The sequence below is a fragment of the Gavialis gangeticus genome, unplaced genomic scaffold, assembly GCF_001723915.1.
Source record: "Gavialis gangeticus isolate Ggan-Ray unplaced genomic scaffold, GavGan_comp1, whole genome shotgun sequence".
In the NCBI taxonomy this organism is placed as follows: domain Eukaryota; kingdom Metazoa; phylum Chordata; order Crocodylia; family Gavialidae; genus Gavialis; species Gavialis gangeticus.
In genome coordinates, this window is record NW_017728965.1 from 2349385 (window position 1) to 2365236 (window position 15852).

The 15852-nt window shown below is 55.8% G+C and overlaps 1 protein-coding gene across 3 annotated transcripts in view; it reads right to left on the reverse strand.

Moving 5' to 3' along the window:
• The window catches only part of RHOBTB2 (Rho related BTB domain containing 2), a 35639-nt gene extending 25980 nt beyond the window's left edge, over positions 1-9659 (reverse strand). Inside the window, exons 1-2 of one of the 3 annotated variants that reach the window (XM_019504275.1) lie at positions 9532-9659; positions 4360-4440 (exon numbers count right to left, since the gene is read on the reverse strand). In XM_019504275.1, the coding sequence (XP_019359820.1) occupies positions 4360-4418 (59 nt within the window). In that variant the 5' untranslated portion in view covers positions 4419-4440; positions 9532-9659. Of the gene's footprint in view, positions 1-1211; positions 2132-3421; positions 3511-4359; positions 4441-9531 lie in introns of those variants that run through there. The other 2 variants (XM_019504304.1, XM_019504286.1) reach the window with 2 other exon arrangements.
• Between the last annotated feature and the right edge of the window lie 6193 nt (positions 9660-15852).

Genomic DNA, 15852 nt, shown 5'->3' on the forward strand with positions numbered 1-15852 from the left:
GGCCCCCGCCTGGCCCCGCCCCCCCGGAGCTCTCCCTGGGCCCCCGCGGGCACCCGCCAAGGCCTAGAGCAGGGGCAGGCCGCGCCGCCCGTGGCCCCGGGGCAGGTGCACTGCCAGCGCCGAGGGCCTGGCACGGCTTGGGCAGGGGTAGGGCCAACTGCCCCCGGGGCCAGGGGCTGGAGCAGGAGCGGGCTCAGGGCTAAAGATCTCCAAGCTCTGGAGACTTGGAAGTCGCGGGTGTCGCCGTCTTCCCTGCTAGACACGGGCTGGGGCCTCAGCCGTCAGGGAGCGCGCCGACGTCCTCGTCCCTGCGCGCCCCGGCTCGCTTAGGCCTGTCCCTCCGGTTCCCCTCCGCCGAGGCTGGGCTGGGGCCGGACACGGGCGTGGCGCTCTCCCCTCAGCAGGAGACGTGGGCCGAGGCGGCTGGAGAAGGGTCCCTGCTGTCTGCCCCGCACGGGCCCCCTGCTCCGTGCCACGCCAGAGGTGAGGCTCATGCCCGGGGGTCCCCAGGCCCTGACCGTCACACGCAAGGGAGCGGCCCCCTCTCCCCCCGGCCTGGGACACGCTTCACACCCGGCCCCACAGTTACTTCTTGCACGGCTGCCTGCCCCCTCGCACGCCCGCCCCCGAGGGGTGCCCATGCCACCGCCACCGCCTCAGTGAGGCAGGTGCTGCGCCCCCCATTTCAATCAGCGCTCCCCCCAGGCCTGGCTCGGCTGCCCCCCAGAGCCGGTCCGGCCCCCCGGCGGCCCCCAGCTCTGCGGCCAGGGGCCGGAGCAGAGAGACTGAAAACTCAGCGTCATCTCCGCAGCCTGCCTACGAGAAGCGGTTTGGCTTCCTTGCAGCGCGGACCGGCTGCTGTGACCCAGCAGATCCACATCATGTGACGGCTCGCTGTCCTCTCTCGAGGCTTTTATTTTTTTTTCAGTCTCCCGTGCCTAACCAAAATAACTCGGCTCCTGTTCCCTTCCCATTCAGATCAGGCCCAGCCACGATCCCTCCGAACCGCTCTGAGGTCTGTCACTGATGCAATGCAGCGTCAGCTGGCGTCAGCGCTTCAGCATTCGCCTCAAGTCGCACCTTTGCAGTCCGGTCACACAGCATCTCGCAGCGCCGCACAGAGCCCAGCTGGCTTCCTTCCCCAGCTCCCCCCACCCCCAGTCCTCCTCAGCACCGAGGCCGGTGCTTGGTCTCCCCGTTCAGTTCCTCACCTAACTCGGAAGACGGGGATCTCTCTCTCCATAGCAGAAGGAGCCTGGAGCTACTTGTCTGGGGGATCCTTTGGGTTTTTAAGCCAGGCATAGGCTGCTCCCGGGCGAGTCTCCGTGTTCCACAGGGAGCGTGGAGCTAGCAAGGAGGCTGTCGGCTTCACGGGAAAAGCTATTTATTCCCCTGCATTGGGCTGGAATGGAAACAGCAAGCAGCTGAGCTGCAGCTTTCAGCTTCCTCCTTCGAGTGGGTCACGGGGAAGGAACACGTAAAGCTTGGTTGCCAGCCGCATGATTTGGCTTATTTGCTCTCTCGTAGCAGGTGCTTCGCTCTGGCATACAGAGCTCCTGGCGGCTGCCGTGGTCCGTCTGATTCCTGAGCGACCCCCTCTGCCTCAAGCCAGACAAAAGCACAGTTGGGGCTTTTGCTCACATTACCCAGGCTCTGTGTTTGCAAAGGTCAAGCGGGCACCTTGCTGCAGCTACTGGATGCCTGCCCCGGCTTCTTTCCTAGTAGGGGTGCTGCAGGGGTGCCCCTGGTTGGACTATAGGAAATGGCAGAAAAAGGAAGGCTACGGGGAAACTCACAGCTTTGCCATTCCCAGCTCCTCTCCTCAGGAGATGCTACAGGGACCGATGCAGGAGCGCCGGTTGCAAGGGAGCACCCACCTACTCCAACCCCAGGCTCTTGCAGTCAGATGCATTGCACTGGCTACGGCAGATGCCCAGGCAGAGGCGCAGCAGACAACAGAACAGGAGTGCTGGCAGGAGCACGCTCGCGGCCGCTCCACTTCCCGTTCCTCCAGCAGGAAGTACGGTGGGGAGCTAGGTAGCAAATCCGCTTGTTTTGGCCTCTACGGAGCAACGGCTGCGCATCATAGCTAGTGCTAGTAGCCCTGTTAAGCAGTAGGAGATGCTGCACGAGACGGACCGTGGAGGAGCTCACTCCTCCATGAGGAGGTGCTGCAGAGAAGAGCAGAGGGACCGTGGCCGTGCAGGAGGTCTCATCTCGTCTGGAGTCCGAGTGGAAGGGCTAGATTCGTTTCCAAAGGCCCCATCTTTCCACAGACATTGACTGTAGCTGCAAAGCACTCTGCTGGCTATTTCAATGCCACGCTTCCTCCATGTCCCTTGCCTAGGGACCGAATGGCTCGGTGTTGCTCAAAGAGCTAGGAGGAGGTTCACCCTGTCTAGTGCCACGTGAACTGGACCCATAAAGGCCAAGACTGGTAGTTAGTCAGGCTGCAGAAATAAGTGGGTTGTCTCCATTTAGAGCCAAAGATTTATGACTGACATTTCAGTCTCGGAGCCTGGGTAAGACGTCGCCCTTCTCTAGTCGTTCTCCAGCAAGGCTCTGGCTAGCTGGAGAGGTAGTATGTGAGCTCCTGCTTTCCTAGCTGTCCCTCCTTTCAGATGGATTGAGACCATCATCCAATACATTTTTTCCCCCGGAGCCCACATCACCTGCAACTCTGGCCCATCTTCCAGCCTCTTTGCAGCTGCAGCCAGGCAGCTATCTGGCACAAGAGTGGGAGACAAGCCAAAGCTGCCCTTGCAGCCTCAGCTGGAAGTCAGTCACTGGATGCAGTGCAAAGCAGAAACAGCAGCCTCCCCTCCCCCTCGAGTCCGCCTGTTTTATCACAGCTGTAATTAAAATGCCGTTTACTCCCTGCTCCAATGTCTCTCTCTGGTATAAGCCTCTTGAACTTGTCCCCAGAGACTCCCATCTGTCCTGCTTTATAATCACCCTCGCTCCCAGTCAGATCATGCCAAACCCAAATGTAGACGCTGAGTTTTTTTGTGTCTGGACAGTTCAGCAGGCGACAGGTCCAAGTGGGGCGTCTCATGCCAAAAGGGGCACCAGAACCTTTCTGCATAGACCAGGGGTAACACAAGTATCAGGACACTCGTAAGGCACCCGGCTGTGTTTGCTGCCAGAAGTGCCCTTCGCTGCACACGTGCCCAGTTTAAAGCTGCCTAGCATTATTTGCTGTGACCATCTTTGTCACCCAGCAGCTCCCCCCCAATCCAGCACCATAGTCTCAGTTGCCCAGGAGCCCCCAGAGTCCTTGCCTGGTCCCAGGGCTGCGTGCTCGGTTACTCAGAAGCTCCTGGGGCCCTCGTCTAAAGCTACATGGCGCAGTGATTTCAAAAGAAAATCCAAATGGCCAAGAAATGCTGATAAAATACCCCAACCTCCAATTCTCCCTCGCCTCTTCTGGCCTGTCCCAGGTGCGCGGCCCTCGGAGCCTGGCACGACGGCCTCTGGGAAGGCTGGTGCTAGCTGCCAAACCCCTGTCAGCACAGGCCAGACTGATCTGAGTCAGCTCTGTGAATGGAGATTAAGCACTGCACCCTCAGGGTAAAGTTCAGATGCTGTCTGTGGAAAGGAAGGAAGTTGACAAGAGGTTGTACTGGAGGAACAAACGCCATGCATGTCCTCCTACAGAGGCAGACTTGCAGCCTAGGGGCACAGCAAGCCTCCTGTTCTGCCTCCACCCTCTGAGATATTATCCAGGCTAATACCCGAGCCTTGTTACAGACCTGAGGAGTTGCCGTAAGGTGATCAGCATCCACGGAGCACCCATTCCTTTCGCCTCAAACTACACCTACTTCTCAGCCCCATCATCCTGCAGTCAGGAGCTCCAGCGGGTAGATAACTTCAAGTCACCTTGCAGAACCAGCAGAGTTTTAAAGCACTAGGGCAACGCCTGCATAACACACCTGGTTAAGCCGAAGGGCAGCTGTACTCCACTGAGATGCCATAGCCTGCAGTTTGGGGCGGTTTGTTGAGCATTTCTTGGACGCTTTCTGTGGGGGTGTGCTTAGTGAAGTCACAGGAAGCTGCGAACCAGGCTTGGATGGATCTGGGAACAATCCAGCTTTCTCCATTCCCAGGAGACTAGCACTCACCTTCCCGTGCTCTGAGTCTTGGAATGAGCTAATAAGCAATGAAGATGCGTCTTCCAGGAAGCACCTGGGCCTTATGCATCAGGCAAATGGAGATCCGGGCAGCACAGCCATTAAACAGGACCCAAGGGATGAAAAGCCAGGGCAGGGTGGGAGGGGAGGCCTGATTGCCCTGACTCCATGGAAGTGTACCAACTGTTAGGGAACCTGGAAGGACAACTCGAGGATGGCAAGTACTCACAGTCTGCGATCCATCGTGGTCTTCTTCGAGGTGCAGCTGCCTTTATCTCGTGTTTCCATCTCTTTCTCTTCTCCACCGGCTCTGAAAGGGCAGGGTGGAAAGGTGTGGATCAGAATGGGGAAAACTGGAGCTCTTTCTTGCTGACCTGCCCCTCTCAGACCCAGTCCCTAGATGCCGCTTCCTTTTCCCTTGGCCACAGACTACCTTGGATGGGGACATCCTGCATCCTCACTCTGGGGTGGATAACTGGGCCAGGAGGGCCTTGTGCATGATGAAAATCCTTAAAATCCTGCTCTAGCTCAGCTTTCTGATGGCTTGGGGCTGCCCATGATCTTACGGCTCATTCTCAGGCCTCCTCCTAATGCTGACGGTGAGGGGAAGGGAATATCTATACTGAACTTGCCAGTGGTTTCTTTTTTCCCTGCAGCCCTTCACACGGAGCAGATACGGAGCATGGCAAAACTCTGCAGGAAGAAACAGATCATCCCTGCTGTCTCTTCTTTGCCTCTGAGGACGTCAAAGCACGTTGCAGGTAGGCAGTCTCCCCTTTCTCTTCCAAGGTGGCAGGGGGGGACACGCATGACATTTTCTTCCTTTTACCAATGGGGAAACTGAGGCTCAGAGCGGGAAAGTGGCTTGTGCAAGGTCACAGAGGGATAGCAGCGGAGCTAGAACGAGTACTGACTTCTGCTGGCACTCTTACCCGGCGCTGTATGTCCTGGGTGAGACAATTGCACTCAGTCCGGGTGTGACGAACACGGCGCTCTGTTCTCTGTAGCTCGAGGCAGGGCAGCGAGCCCTCCTGTTTATTTGCTTTGTCTAAAATTTCCCTTCTGAGAACCCTGAAGCCAGGCAGCACAACAAGTATTTTTTCTCCTCCTGTCTGTCCAGTTGCTATATAAAACTGTTTTCTAAACACATAAGGGGCAGGGCTGGCAAGCCAGAGTCCTGATGCACAGAAACTGCTGCAAGCTTTTTGGCACTGTTTGGGCTGAATTTCAAATGAGGCCAACGTCTAATTTTGAGCGTGGCAGAGCCTAGGTCTAGGCAAACCAGTACCGGTGGGTTAATTCAGAGTGAGCCTTGGGAGTTAGCTCCTAGTGAGGCCAGGCTGACTTCTGGCTCAGGTGGCTTTGTCTGCATTTTGCTCCAGGAGCCCAAATCTCAACGTGCCACCGGGGGGGGGAGGGATCAAAACCCCATTGCGTTTCCACGGATGTAACGAATAACAGGCAAATGCGGTCGTGCAGGAGCAGTTCTGACGTTATTACTCGGAGGAATAAAACCCAGGCAGAAGCCACATGTGGCTGCCCCCCAACTAGACTGCACCAGCCACTAAGCGTTGACATGAACTCCAGTAACCCCTTTAGGGAGAACCAGTCCAGCACTGGGCTAATTCAGTCAACTCCCATTACTGAGATTGTCTAATGATCTGGCTGGCTGCAGAGACGCAGCATCTCAGACAGATGGTTTTATGGACTTAATATCCATTCAGGCCCTGCAGGCAATAAAAGTATCAAGCAAGCACTTTGCAAAATCACAACCCCCAGCCCAGGACTAAGTGCAACAAGCAGAGTAGGAAAGGGGTCCTGCGTTGCACGGTGTATCATGACAGCCGTGGAGGTGGAGCCTCGAGAGAGAGAGCCGGGCCAGGGCTGTTTAACACCAGGGAGGCTGATAGCAAAGAAGCCAGATAATAATCCCGGACTCCTCTTGGCATGTGAGAGGGCAGGATTGAGTCTGGGGCACCCACTTAAGGTAGGCCTCTTTACACAGACTCCTGTTAATGGCTCCTGTTCATCTGTGCACCGCCATCAGCTCCAGGCGGGGGGACCGAGCGCGTACAACAAGCCCCGAGCCAACCGGGAGAACTGCAGCTGCCAGCATGAAACATTTACAGGGCTGACTCCCCACTGAACCGCCACTTCATACAGTATTCACAGCTTCATACAGTATTAAGAGCTGCTGACGCCTCCGAAAAAACTGTGAAAAGCCCTCTATTTGGAGCCGGCTCTGCTTAGAATAGCGCATCCCGCGGTTCCTGTGCCCCCCCACCCCGCCCCTTTCCCCTACCTGGCTCTATTGCTAGGGAGAGCAGCCTGAAAATAGGGTGATCGTTTTGCCAGTGATACCGCACACCCTTCATCTGCAAAGCACTTGGCAACAAGTTCATTCTCGCAAGGCAGCAGGGAGGAATTATTAGTAGCCGCCACCTCGCTTTCCTCAGCTGGGGAAACTGAGGCACGGTGAGGGCAGAGGCAGGGAGGTTTGGAAGCTTTATCCCGAGCTCAGGAGATTGGGGTGCTGGTCCCAGCTCGGCTGTATGACCTTGGGGAAGTGGCTCAGGGCAAGGAAGAGAGGATAACACCTCTTGGCCCTGTCCTTCAGCTGTTTTGACTGAGCTCTTCAGGGCATGAACTGGCTCATCCTGTCTCCCGCACCACCGACAACAAGGCCCTGACCCCAGTCAGCACCTCCGGGCACTCCTGCATTCCTCAGTAACAAGCTTAGGCCTCAGAGAGAATCGGTGCTAGCGTGGGAAGGAGAGTCATGTTGTGGAGCCTGGCCTGGGAATCTTTATTTATCTCTCTTATTTACAGGCTTGATGATAAGAAAATGCCAGCAGGTGCTGGGGAGTCACAGTGAGACGCCCCCCTGCTGACTTGTTTCAGCTCCAGGTGCAGGCTCCCTCATGCACCTAGCCAGACTGTAAGGACTGAGCAGGGTTTCCCTGCCTGCGACTCTCTAGAGCAGGGGTAGGCAACCACCGGCACGGGTGCCAGAGCGTGGCACTCAAAGACATTTTGCTTGGTGTGGATGGCGGGGAAGGGGCTACACAGCCACAACAAGGATCAGGCCCCTCGTGGCTCCCCTGCCATCTGCCCCTGGCACGCCAACGTCTTACAAGATGGACTTGCCGGCGCTTTTGAAAACATTGCCGGCCCTTGCTCTGGAGGCTGCGACAGTGCAGAGGGTGAGGAGCATACCTCTCCCGTTCTGCTCTCGCTTCCTACTTCTGTGGCAGGGTCCTTTTCAAAACGGGTCCTGTTGTCTCAGGGTCTCGCTGCCAGGGAGGGTGAGAGAGAGAGAGGACTTGAGAGTAAGAGACACCGAGTCTAATGGGAGCAGGGAACAGAGCTGTGGGCTCAAAGGAGAGCAGGCTGAGAGATGGAGGGCCAGGGGGAGCCTCCCTGAGAGCCCCAGCTGTGATCCCCGTAGCCCCCTTTCCCTGGGGGTAGGGACTCACTCCTCAGTGTCAGTTTGGATAACTGCAAACGAGGAGCGATTCTGCTGCGTAGAGCTGAAGCGTAGAGTGGAGATGCGTCACATCGGAGGGATCCAGCATGCTCGAGCCTGCCCTGGCAAGCTAGCGCCTTTTGTGTACGTGCCGGCACATCCTTGGCACGGACAGCTCCAAACTGACCGGTCCTCCCGGGCTTCCTCGAGGCCAGGCTGGAGGGTGCAGGAACCCCCAGGGGGCAAGGGTGGGTGCCTGTCCAACTCCTGACAAGGACAAGGAGCCACGGTCTCAAGTTGCAGCAAGGGAAGTTGAGGTTGGATATTAGGAAAAGCTTTCTCCCTAGGAGGGCAGTAAAGCACTGGAACAGGTTACCCAGAGAGGTGGTGGTGGGACCTCCATCCTTGGAGGTTTCTGAGACTCGGCTAGGAGGATGTCGCTGGGGTGGGTCCTGCTCTGAGCAGGGGGCTGGGCTAGATGGCTTCCTGAGGTCCCTTCCAACCCTCATTTTCATGCTAGACCTGCTCTGTGCAGATCCAGGCCCCACCACTAAACTCACACGCGCGCGTGCACACGCATACGTGCACGCACAAGGAAAGTTCTGTTTCCAAGCAACTGTCTCCAACAGCGATAAGAACCAAGGATGTGCAGAGAGTAGGGAGGGAAGAGGAGCTGGATAGGCAAACCTGACCCTCACAAAGACGCCGCTCAGACTGGGCTTCTGAGAGTCCCAAATGAAACCCCTCCCTGCTTCAGGCCGCCCCCCCTCCGCCGAGCCCCCAGGGGTGCTGGGCACCTGCCGTTCCCAGCACAGGTGGGAACACACTCGGCGAGCTGCAGGGCTCCACGCTGCAACTGCACACTGTCCAAGGGTTTTATCCATGTAGAGATGCATTTATTATTAGAAGCTGTGGCCTGCCCAAATATGCATGGAAAATGAGTAGCTGAGCCAAGCATTGAACTGTGGTCTCTTGAGGCCACGAGGCCATCACTCCTGAGGTTTCAGGGCTGTGGCGGCCCTGCCACCTCGAATGGCTTTATGTATTTTTTAATATGTTTGTTAACTGAAGGCACAGGTCAGCGTGGCTGGTAGCTGGGACACCAGGTCAAGGATTAGGAGGTCTGGTTTTTATCCCTGGCTTAGAGGAAATGACTTGCTTGGCCCCTCCATCAGAGTTCACAGCCTGTAGCTGCTGAGCCGTATAATCCGATGGAGATGCCAGGACTAAGGCACAGAATCCAGCTACGGGATCTTTCTGTCCCGGATCCATTTTTGTGGATTCAGCCTGTTACGAAGACGCTAGAACGCCCCCAGCTCTCGAGGTGTTCGGCCCCAGTGCTCCAGCCCGTCGCCGCGCCTTGCCCTTGTGCCTGCGGCTGTGCAGCTGAAAGGTTGCTCTCAGTGCAGTTTCCTTCCTGCCCTGACAAAGAGGAAGGAGCACCAGACTACCGCTGACAGGCTTTGCATACAATCAGGCACCCTGAAAACATGAGTCCTGAGGCCACAGATGGGACGTGCCAAGGTGCCGGCCTGCCACCGTACTCGGTGGGAGCTGCCTCTCGGCATCAGTGAGTCCCATTACAAATGGTTGGACTGTAATCTCTTGAGCTGTTCTCCCACCCCCACACAGCAGTGCTTTACGGGTGGCCCCTTTCTCCACATGCAAAGCAGCTTTCCCAGCAAGACAGACCCACTGTCCTGACATCCTCCAGGTATCTTTGCCTCTGACTGGACGTTGCTCTTCCCAGACCCCCAGGGAAAAGACCTGGCTCTCATTAGACTCCCTGCCCACACTCCCAGTGAGTTGTGCAGGAGCAGGAGCGGCCCTTGACGAAGAAGCGGGAAGCCCTGAGCAGAGAGGGAGGCAGAACAGTTCCCAGCAAGGAGCCGAGCGGTAGATCAAGCGGTGAGCCTGGGTAGCCCTGCCTGTTACCTGCACACTGGCTCTGCAGGGGATGGACGGGTTGCCTCAACCCACAGGGCGGGATGCTCTTTCTGCTGTCCCGCTCCGTCTTTCTGTGTCCAGGGGACAGACGATCGCTCAGTTCCTTGAAGTGCTAACTGGCTGGAGCAGGGTGGCTCCATTTTTATATACCTGCTCATGTGATCCACACAAATGCCCTAGGGATGAGGTTTTGACTCAACGGGAAAAAAAAGGGGCTGGGACTAAAACCTGTTAAACCACAATCCACACTCCGCAGAAAGGAATTTTCCACTTGGAGGAATTAAGCCCGGCCTGGTGTTGATAGCTTGCTCGCTCCTCAATAGAGAGCTTTTTGTTAGTAGTTCTCAAAACCTTTACCAGTTTCCCTGCCATTTCACCAGGGAAACTGAGGCACGGAGCTGTGATGTGTGGAGGGAGGGAGGGAGAAAAGGAAGGAAGGGTAGATTGGGTCCAGCAGACTCCCACAGTGGTGCACAAACTTTCCCAAAATATTTGTCATTTCCCCTACAACTGGCGAGCTCTGCAGCTCGCCAAGTGCCTCGGGGGGGGGGGGGGGGAAAAACAAGAATTTTTGGAAGACGATCCCCTGAAAAAGAGGGAAAAAAGGGGGTGGCACCGGGGGGGGGGGGGAAAAACAAGAATTTTTGGAAGACGATCCCCTGAAAAAGAGGGAAAAAAGGGGGTGGCACCGGGGGGGGGGGGGAAAAACAAGAATTTTTGGAAGACGATCCCCTGAAAAAGAGGGAAAAAAGGGGGTGGCACCGGGGGGGGGGGGGAAAAACAAGAATTTTTGGAAGACGATCCCCTGAAAAAGAGGGAAAAAAGGGGGTGGCACCGGGGGGGGGGGGGAAAAACAAGAATTTTTGGAAGACGATCCCCTGAAAAAGAGGGAAAAAAGGGGGTGGCACCGGGGGGGGGGGGGAAAAGCAGCAGTTCTTGAGAAGCATGCCCTTGAAAACAGGGAACAAAGTGGGATTCTGCCTCTGGCAGGGGGAAATAGATGGGATGACCCCTTGCTGCAGTATCGGAGTTAATGCTTGTACTATCACAAGCATCGCCGTATACCATTCAGTGGTCACAGACTGCCAAGACCTTATGCAGGTATCTCATCTTGAAGGCAAGAAGCATGACTTCGGTGAAACTCAGCCCGTTCCCTCCAGAACCCGAGCCCTGCCAACGCACTCGGGGGTTGAGTCTGGCTCTGCCGTCGTCCATGTGCTGCAGGTGCTGAGGTAGATCAGGTCCAGATGGGCACAGCTCCGCGGATAAGGTCTGAAGTTCTGCATATCAAGCGGGGTCACAGACAGGCAACAGTGCAGCAGACAGCAGGCAGAAATGTGCCACTCAACACATGCATGGTATCATCTGCTGGCGCAGATGTTATCTCACCTTCTAATTAAGATGCTGCCATGCCCCTGGGCCTCTCTAGGCTTGTGTGTGCCAGGGCTGTCACCTGGTGCTTAGTCATCGGTACAGGCTGTTCTCGCAGGGGGTGACGTGACTGAGGTCCAAGCGGCAAGCAAGCATGGCTGGGGGAGACGGTAGGACTTTTAAGCACGAGGACTCCAAAGGACAAGGACTTCCATGATTTGCTCAGTATAGGAAAGGCAGGATGGCTGGAGTGAGTTGTCCTGCTGGGCAGGGCTGGGGAAGGAGCTCCCTTTGCACAGTGAAGCTACATTCAGTCTTGCACTATCTCCATGCTCACTCCAGGATGAAGCTGACCTCAGCGTGTCCTGCCAACTGTCTGTCTTCAGCTCCAGCCTTGGCAAACTGCTTGGCATCAGCCCTCCTGCCCCAATTCCAGCTCCGGCCAATGCAAATGTCTGGCATCAGTCCACTACTGCCCCTGTGGGCTGATGGATGTCAGCCCAGCCCACTGCGTGCTGCCTGTTCTCCACCCTCATTCCCCCAAATATCCCCTGCCTTACTCCTGCAAATGGGTCAGGTTTTCGGTCTGGAAACTCACAGTGCACTGAAGGCAAGGGGCACTCCTAGACAAGGGCCCTTGTGTCTGTGCGCTGTCTCTTCCCACGTTGTCCCTGTGCAGTCTGGCTTGATCACGCCTCTGAGCATTAAAATGAGCATCCCTCTGATGCCTGACGTGGTGTGCTTGAGGGTCTCGGCAGTGAAGCCAGACAAGGACCAGAGCCACCATTGCTCCCAGACTGGTCCTGGCTGGGAGAAGCGGTAGGCGCAGCATCCTGCTGCTTTCCAGAGAAGTCTCCAGTGGCTCGAATCCTCCGGTGACTCAGAGGGATTGGAAATCAGTCAGCGGCTGGCTCTGACGCAGACCCTTGGAAGCCTGGCTTCCTGCCAAGGGAACAGCATTTGGGGTTTCTTGTTTGTTTTCCCTTTTATTTTCCACCCTCACAGTTTATTCATCCTGGCCTTCTGTTTAATTGCAGGGGTAGCAGTTCCCAGGAGGCTGCAGCCCTGCAAAGGAGAAGGGGAAGCAGCAGGAGGCTCCCTGTAAATACCAGAGTCACCTTGAAATCCCCCGCAGAGCCGGTGTCCACAAAGCTGAAACCTAAGATGCAGGGAAGGAGGCCGTGGACGCATGTCCAAGTGCATCGGGAATAGCTGGAAGTGACTGGTTAGAAAAGGGAATTTGGAGTCAGGGCTCCTGATTTCTTTGCCCAGCTCTGGCAAGGGAAAAGGGTCCCTGTGGGTATGAGCAGGGGTGAGAGCAGGCATTAGGACTCCTGGGAAGGGAAGAGCATGTAAAAGAAGTGAGGCCTTTCAGGGAGTCGGGAGTGTTTTCGAAGCGTTGGGAGGGGGAGTGATACACAATGGTTAGAGCGGAGAGATTGGGATTCAGGGCTCCGGGGCTCTAGTCCCAGTTTTTGTGGGGAGCGATGCATAATGGCTAGCGTGGGAGGGGCTGGGAGTCAGGACCCCAGGCGTCTATCCCTGGCTCTGGGAGAGCCTCGTACTTAGAGGAAGGACTGGGATTTTGTTTCCTGCTTGGCCACTGGTTCGCTCAGTGGCCTGGGACAAGGCAAGCAGCTTCTCTTCCATTCGGGCAGTTCCCCATCCATGTATGGAGGGCTGTGGAGGAACCCTATCTACCTCCCTGTCACTGCTTGGGAGTGGGAAGAGGTCAGGAAACTCAGCTTATTAATACTGGGCAAGTACGTGTATGTCCTCGGCAGTTTCTGCCTGTTGCCATGTTCTTGCGACAGTAATGAAGGTTATAAAACAAGTTCCTATATATGGGCACAGCACTGATTAATGAGATCATGCAAAGAGTATCCAAGATCTCCCATCCCTTCCCCCTTAAACCGAGGAGAAAATAATCTGAGCTAGCCGTTTGCTGGCATCCCTGCCCCAGTGGGACAAGGCACACAGACCCCAGCTGCCCTGGGCCCAGCAGGGAGAGGGCTAATGGTGCCTCATGGAGCAACAGAAAGCGCCCAGGTGTAGGGGATCAGCGCAGGGCTCGGGCAGTGCCAGTAGGGTTGAGAGAGCTATTTAGTCAACCTGTTTCCAGGCGGGTCCCTGTAATGAGGTTTTGCAGTCACCTGGACTCTTCTGAGACCGGGTCAGTGGTGCACTGACCTTGCATAGGCCTGGCTGCACGTTTGTGTGGGCAGCTTGATCCTTGTTCCCTGCTTCCAGGCCGAGCCCAGCTTCCTCCTCCCTCCTCGCTGCAAGGGCAGGGGCTGAAGCTGCAACATGAGGATGCCAGGAGATGTTGGAGGCCCAGCAGCGAGGGCAGAAGACTCTCCTTGCCTTCCCGCTGTGGCTGGAGGTGCTTGCAGAAGGCCAGTGGTGGGCCCCGCCAGCAAAAGGGATGCCCCTAGGGTGTTTGCAAGGGGGGCTTTAGCATGTCCTTAGCAGGCTGCCTTGGTTTGGCTGTGTGCGTGCACCCGTGTGTGAGTGTGCAAATACAGACTCAAGTATGTGGCAGGCTTGTTGTGTCCTGCTGCGCTTGCACACTATCTCGGGTCAGCAGCTCTGGCTTTCAGAGCTGCCTGATGCCCTGTGCATGCTGAGCTGGTGGTCCTCTGCCCACTGTCCCCCTTGGTGCCTTTGCTGTGTGCGCAGCAGTGGCTGGCAAGATGGGGGCTCAGTGGAGACTGAACTCCTCCCTCGGCTGCCTCTAGGTGGGAGGGACCTGCTGCCATAAAAGCGCGGCTTGCGTGGGGAGCTTTCAGTTTTCCTTGAGGGATGCAGCATAGTTTGGGACTAATGCCAGCTGTGAAAGGGGTTGGGCGAGAGAAGATGCTAATAGAGCTGAAACTCTTCCCTTTCCTTGGGGCCGGGGCTCCAGACCCCAGGTCCCAAATCTGCCTCTAATTGTTACTAGTATTTAAAGGAGTATGTGGCCATGGGTAAGACGCGGGGAAACCTCTTTCACTGCACTTTCTCCTTGTTGTGTCCTCTGAAGCAAGTCGCCCTTTTAAACTATGGTGGATAGGAGCATTGTTTCCTTCCCCCTTGCTCTCCCCACCCACTGTCTGCACAAACAGTCCCCTGCTGTGCATTGCCTCTTGCTATTGTCCCGTGGAGAAGTGGGACGTGGTTGGGCGCGTGTGTGCCATGGAGACCGACCCAGGAGAGTTGGCTGCTCCTTTAACCTACAAACCAGCCCTGAGGAGGCACAGCCACCCTGTTATGTAGAGCATCCAAGTCCCGGCGCGCGGCCCATGTTCTGGGATCTCTGATGTCCAGTCTGAGCCAGAAAAGTGGAAGCGAAATGATCTAGTTAAAACTGTATGAGCCTCTGTTGTAGGCAGCCTTAAACTGCTTTGACTGTTGCCGAACTACTTAAACCCCTTTTTAAGTAATTCATTAATGCAAGGGGTAATCTAGATTACTGCATCTACACTAGGGATTTGAACTAGAGTGATTTCCCTACCGTCTCTTAAGGTGGACAGGCCCTGGGAAGAGGTGAGATGCATACAGTTAGGAGGGATCGTGGGGGTCATATGGTCCAAACTCTTGTACAAATGCAGTGATCAGAGCAGGAGGGAGCAGGGGGTCTTGGGCTTGAGTACCCACTCCTCGGGTTTCTGATGTTCTGTGGGTTGTAGATCGGCCTTGCATCCTCTGAGGATGAGCAGGAAGGAGGCAAGATAAAAGCAAGCCTGTGAAAGAGAGTGGTGTTTCTCTTTTGTGCTCTTTAAAGAGAGCATCTGTAGTACATGGCACATACAGCTACGTGCTGACAGGGATGCCTGACACTTGCAAGGAGCCTTGCCTATCGGCTGTATTTCCTTTGAGGGGAGATGGCAGGAGGGGGCAGGGAGAGAGGGTGTTGAGAAGTATGTAGTGTGACTCCTCGGGCTTGGTTTGTGCGGATGGATTACACACCAGCATGGGTGAGCTGTTAACAGCTGCTGTCCCAGGGGCGGGCAATTATTATGGGCAGAGGGCCACTTATTGAGTTTTGGCAAGCCACCAAGGGCCACATGACAGGCAGCCCAGGGCAGATAAATATTAACTTTTTTTCAGGGGCCCGCGGGGTGGATAGAATGGCCTGGTGGGCCGGATTTTGCCCGCCTCTGCTCTATCCCCTGCCTTTCAGTCTGATGTTGTTGGGCTACTTGTTGTAAAGCAGGTGCCTATTAGCAGCAGCCCTCATGTGACTTAAACCTCACATCTGTGAGTCAGATCTGAGGATACGGCTGTCTGCGTCACTTGATTTATAGCAAGAGAAGCAGCTCATGACTAACTGACCCCAGGGCTTTCCCACCATTTGCCTGGAATCCAGCCCTGCCTAGGGAGAGGTCCTCTGTAATCAGGTAGTAATGAAGATTGGTATTTTTGTAGTGCCCACAGGCCATCATCCGACTGGGGCCTCCATTGTGCTGGTGCTACCCCTGCACGTGAGTGAAAGACCGTTGCTGCAGGAAAAGATTGGTCTTGATTACTTGGAGCCTAATAAGTGAGAAGGGAAGCAGATGGAGGTAATCTTCTTCTTCTTTGGCAATCCCTTGCTCTTGTGCATGAGTGTCTTCCATGACCGTCTTAGCTGTGCGTCCGAAGATCCCTGATGAGGCCCATCAGGGATCTACAAACTCTACTGCAGCTCAGGTGTATGTCTCCATGTGGGGTGGGTGGCGCTGGATCCTCAAGCCCAGGGCTCACTTGATCGTGGTGCCATTCTAGCGTCTGCCTACGGCTCTAACCGAGCTGATGGGATGATGACCAGGCATGACATCCTGCGTGTGAACATGTTGTCATTACATCACCATGTGGCGTCATGTCTTGCACATGACAATGCCTTGACATGTCATGCAAAGATGACAGACCTGGTCACCAGGCTATGCAGCAGACAAACTCTTTTTTTTTTTTTTTTTT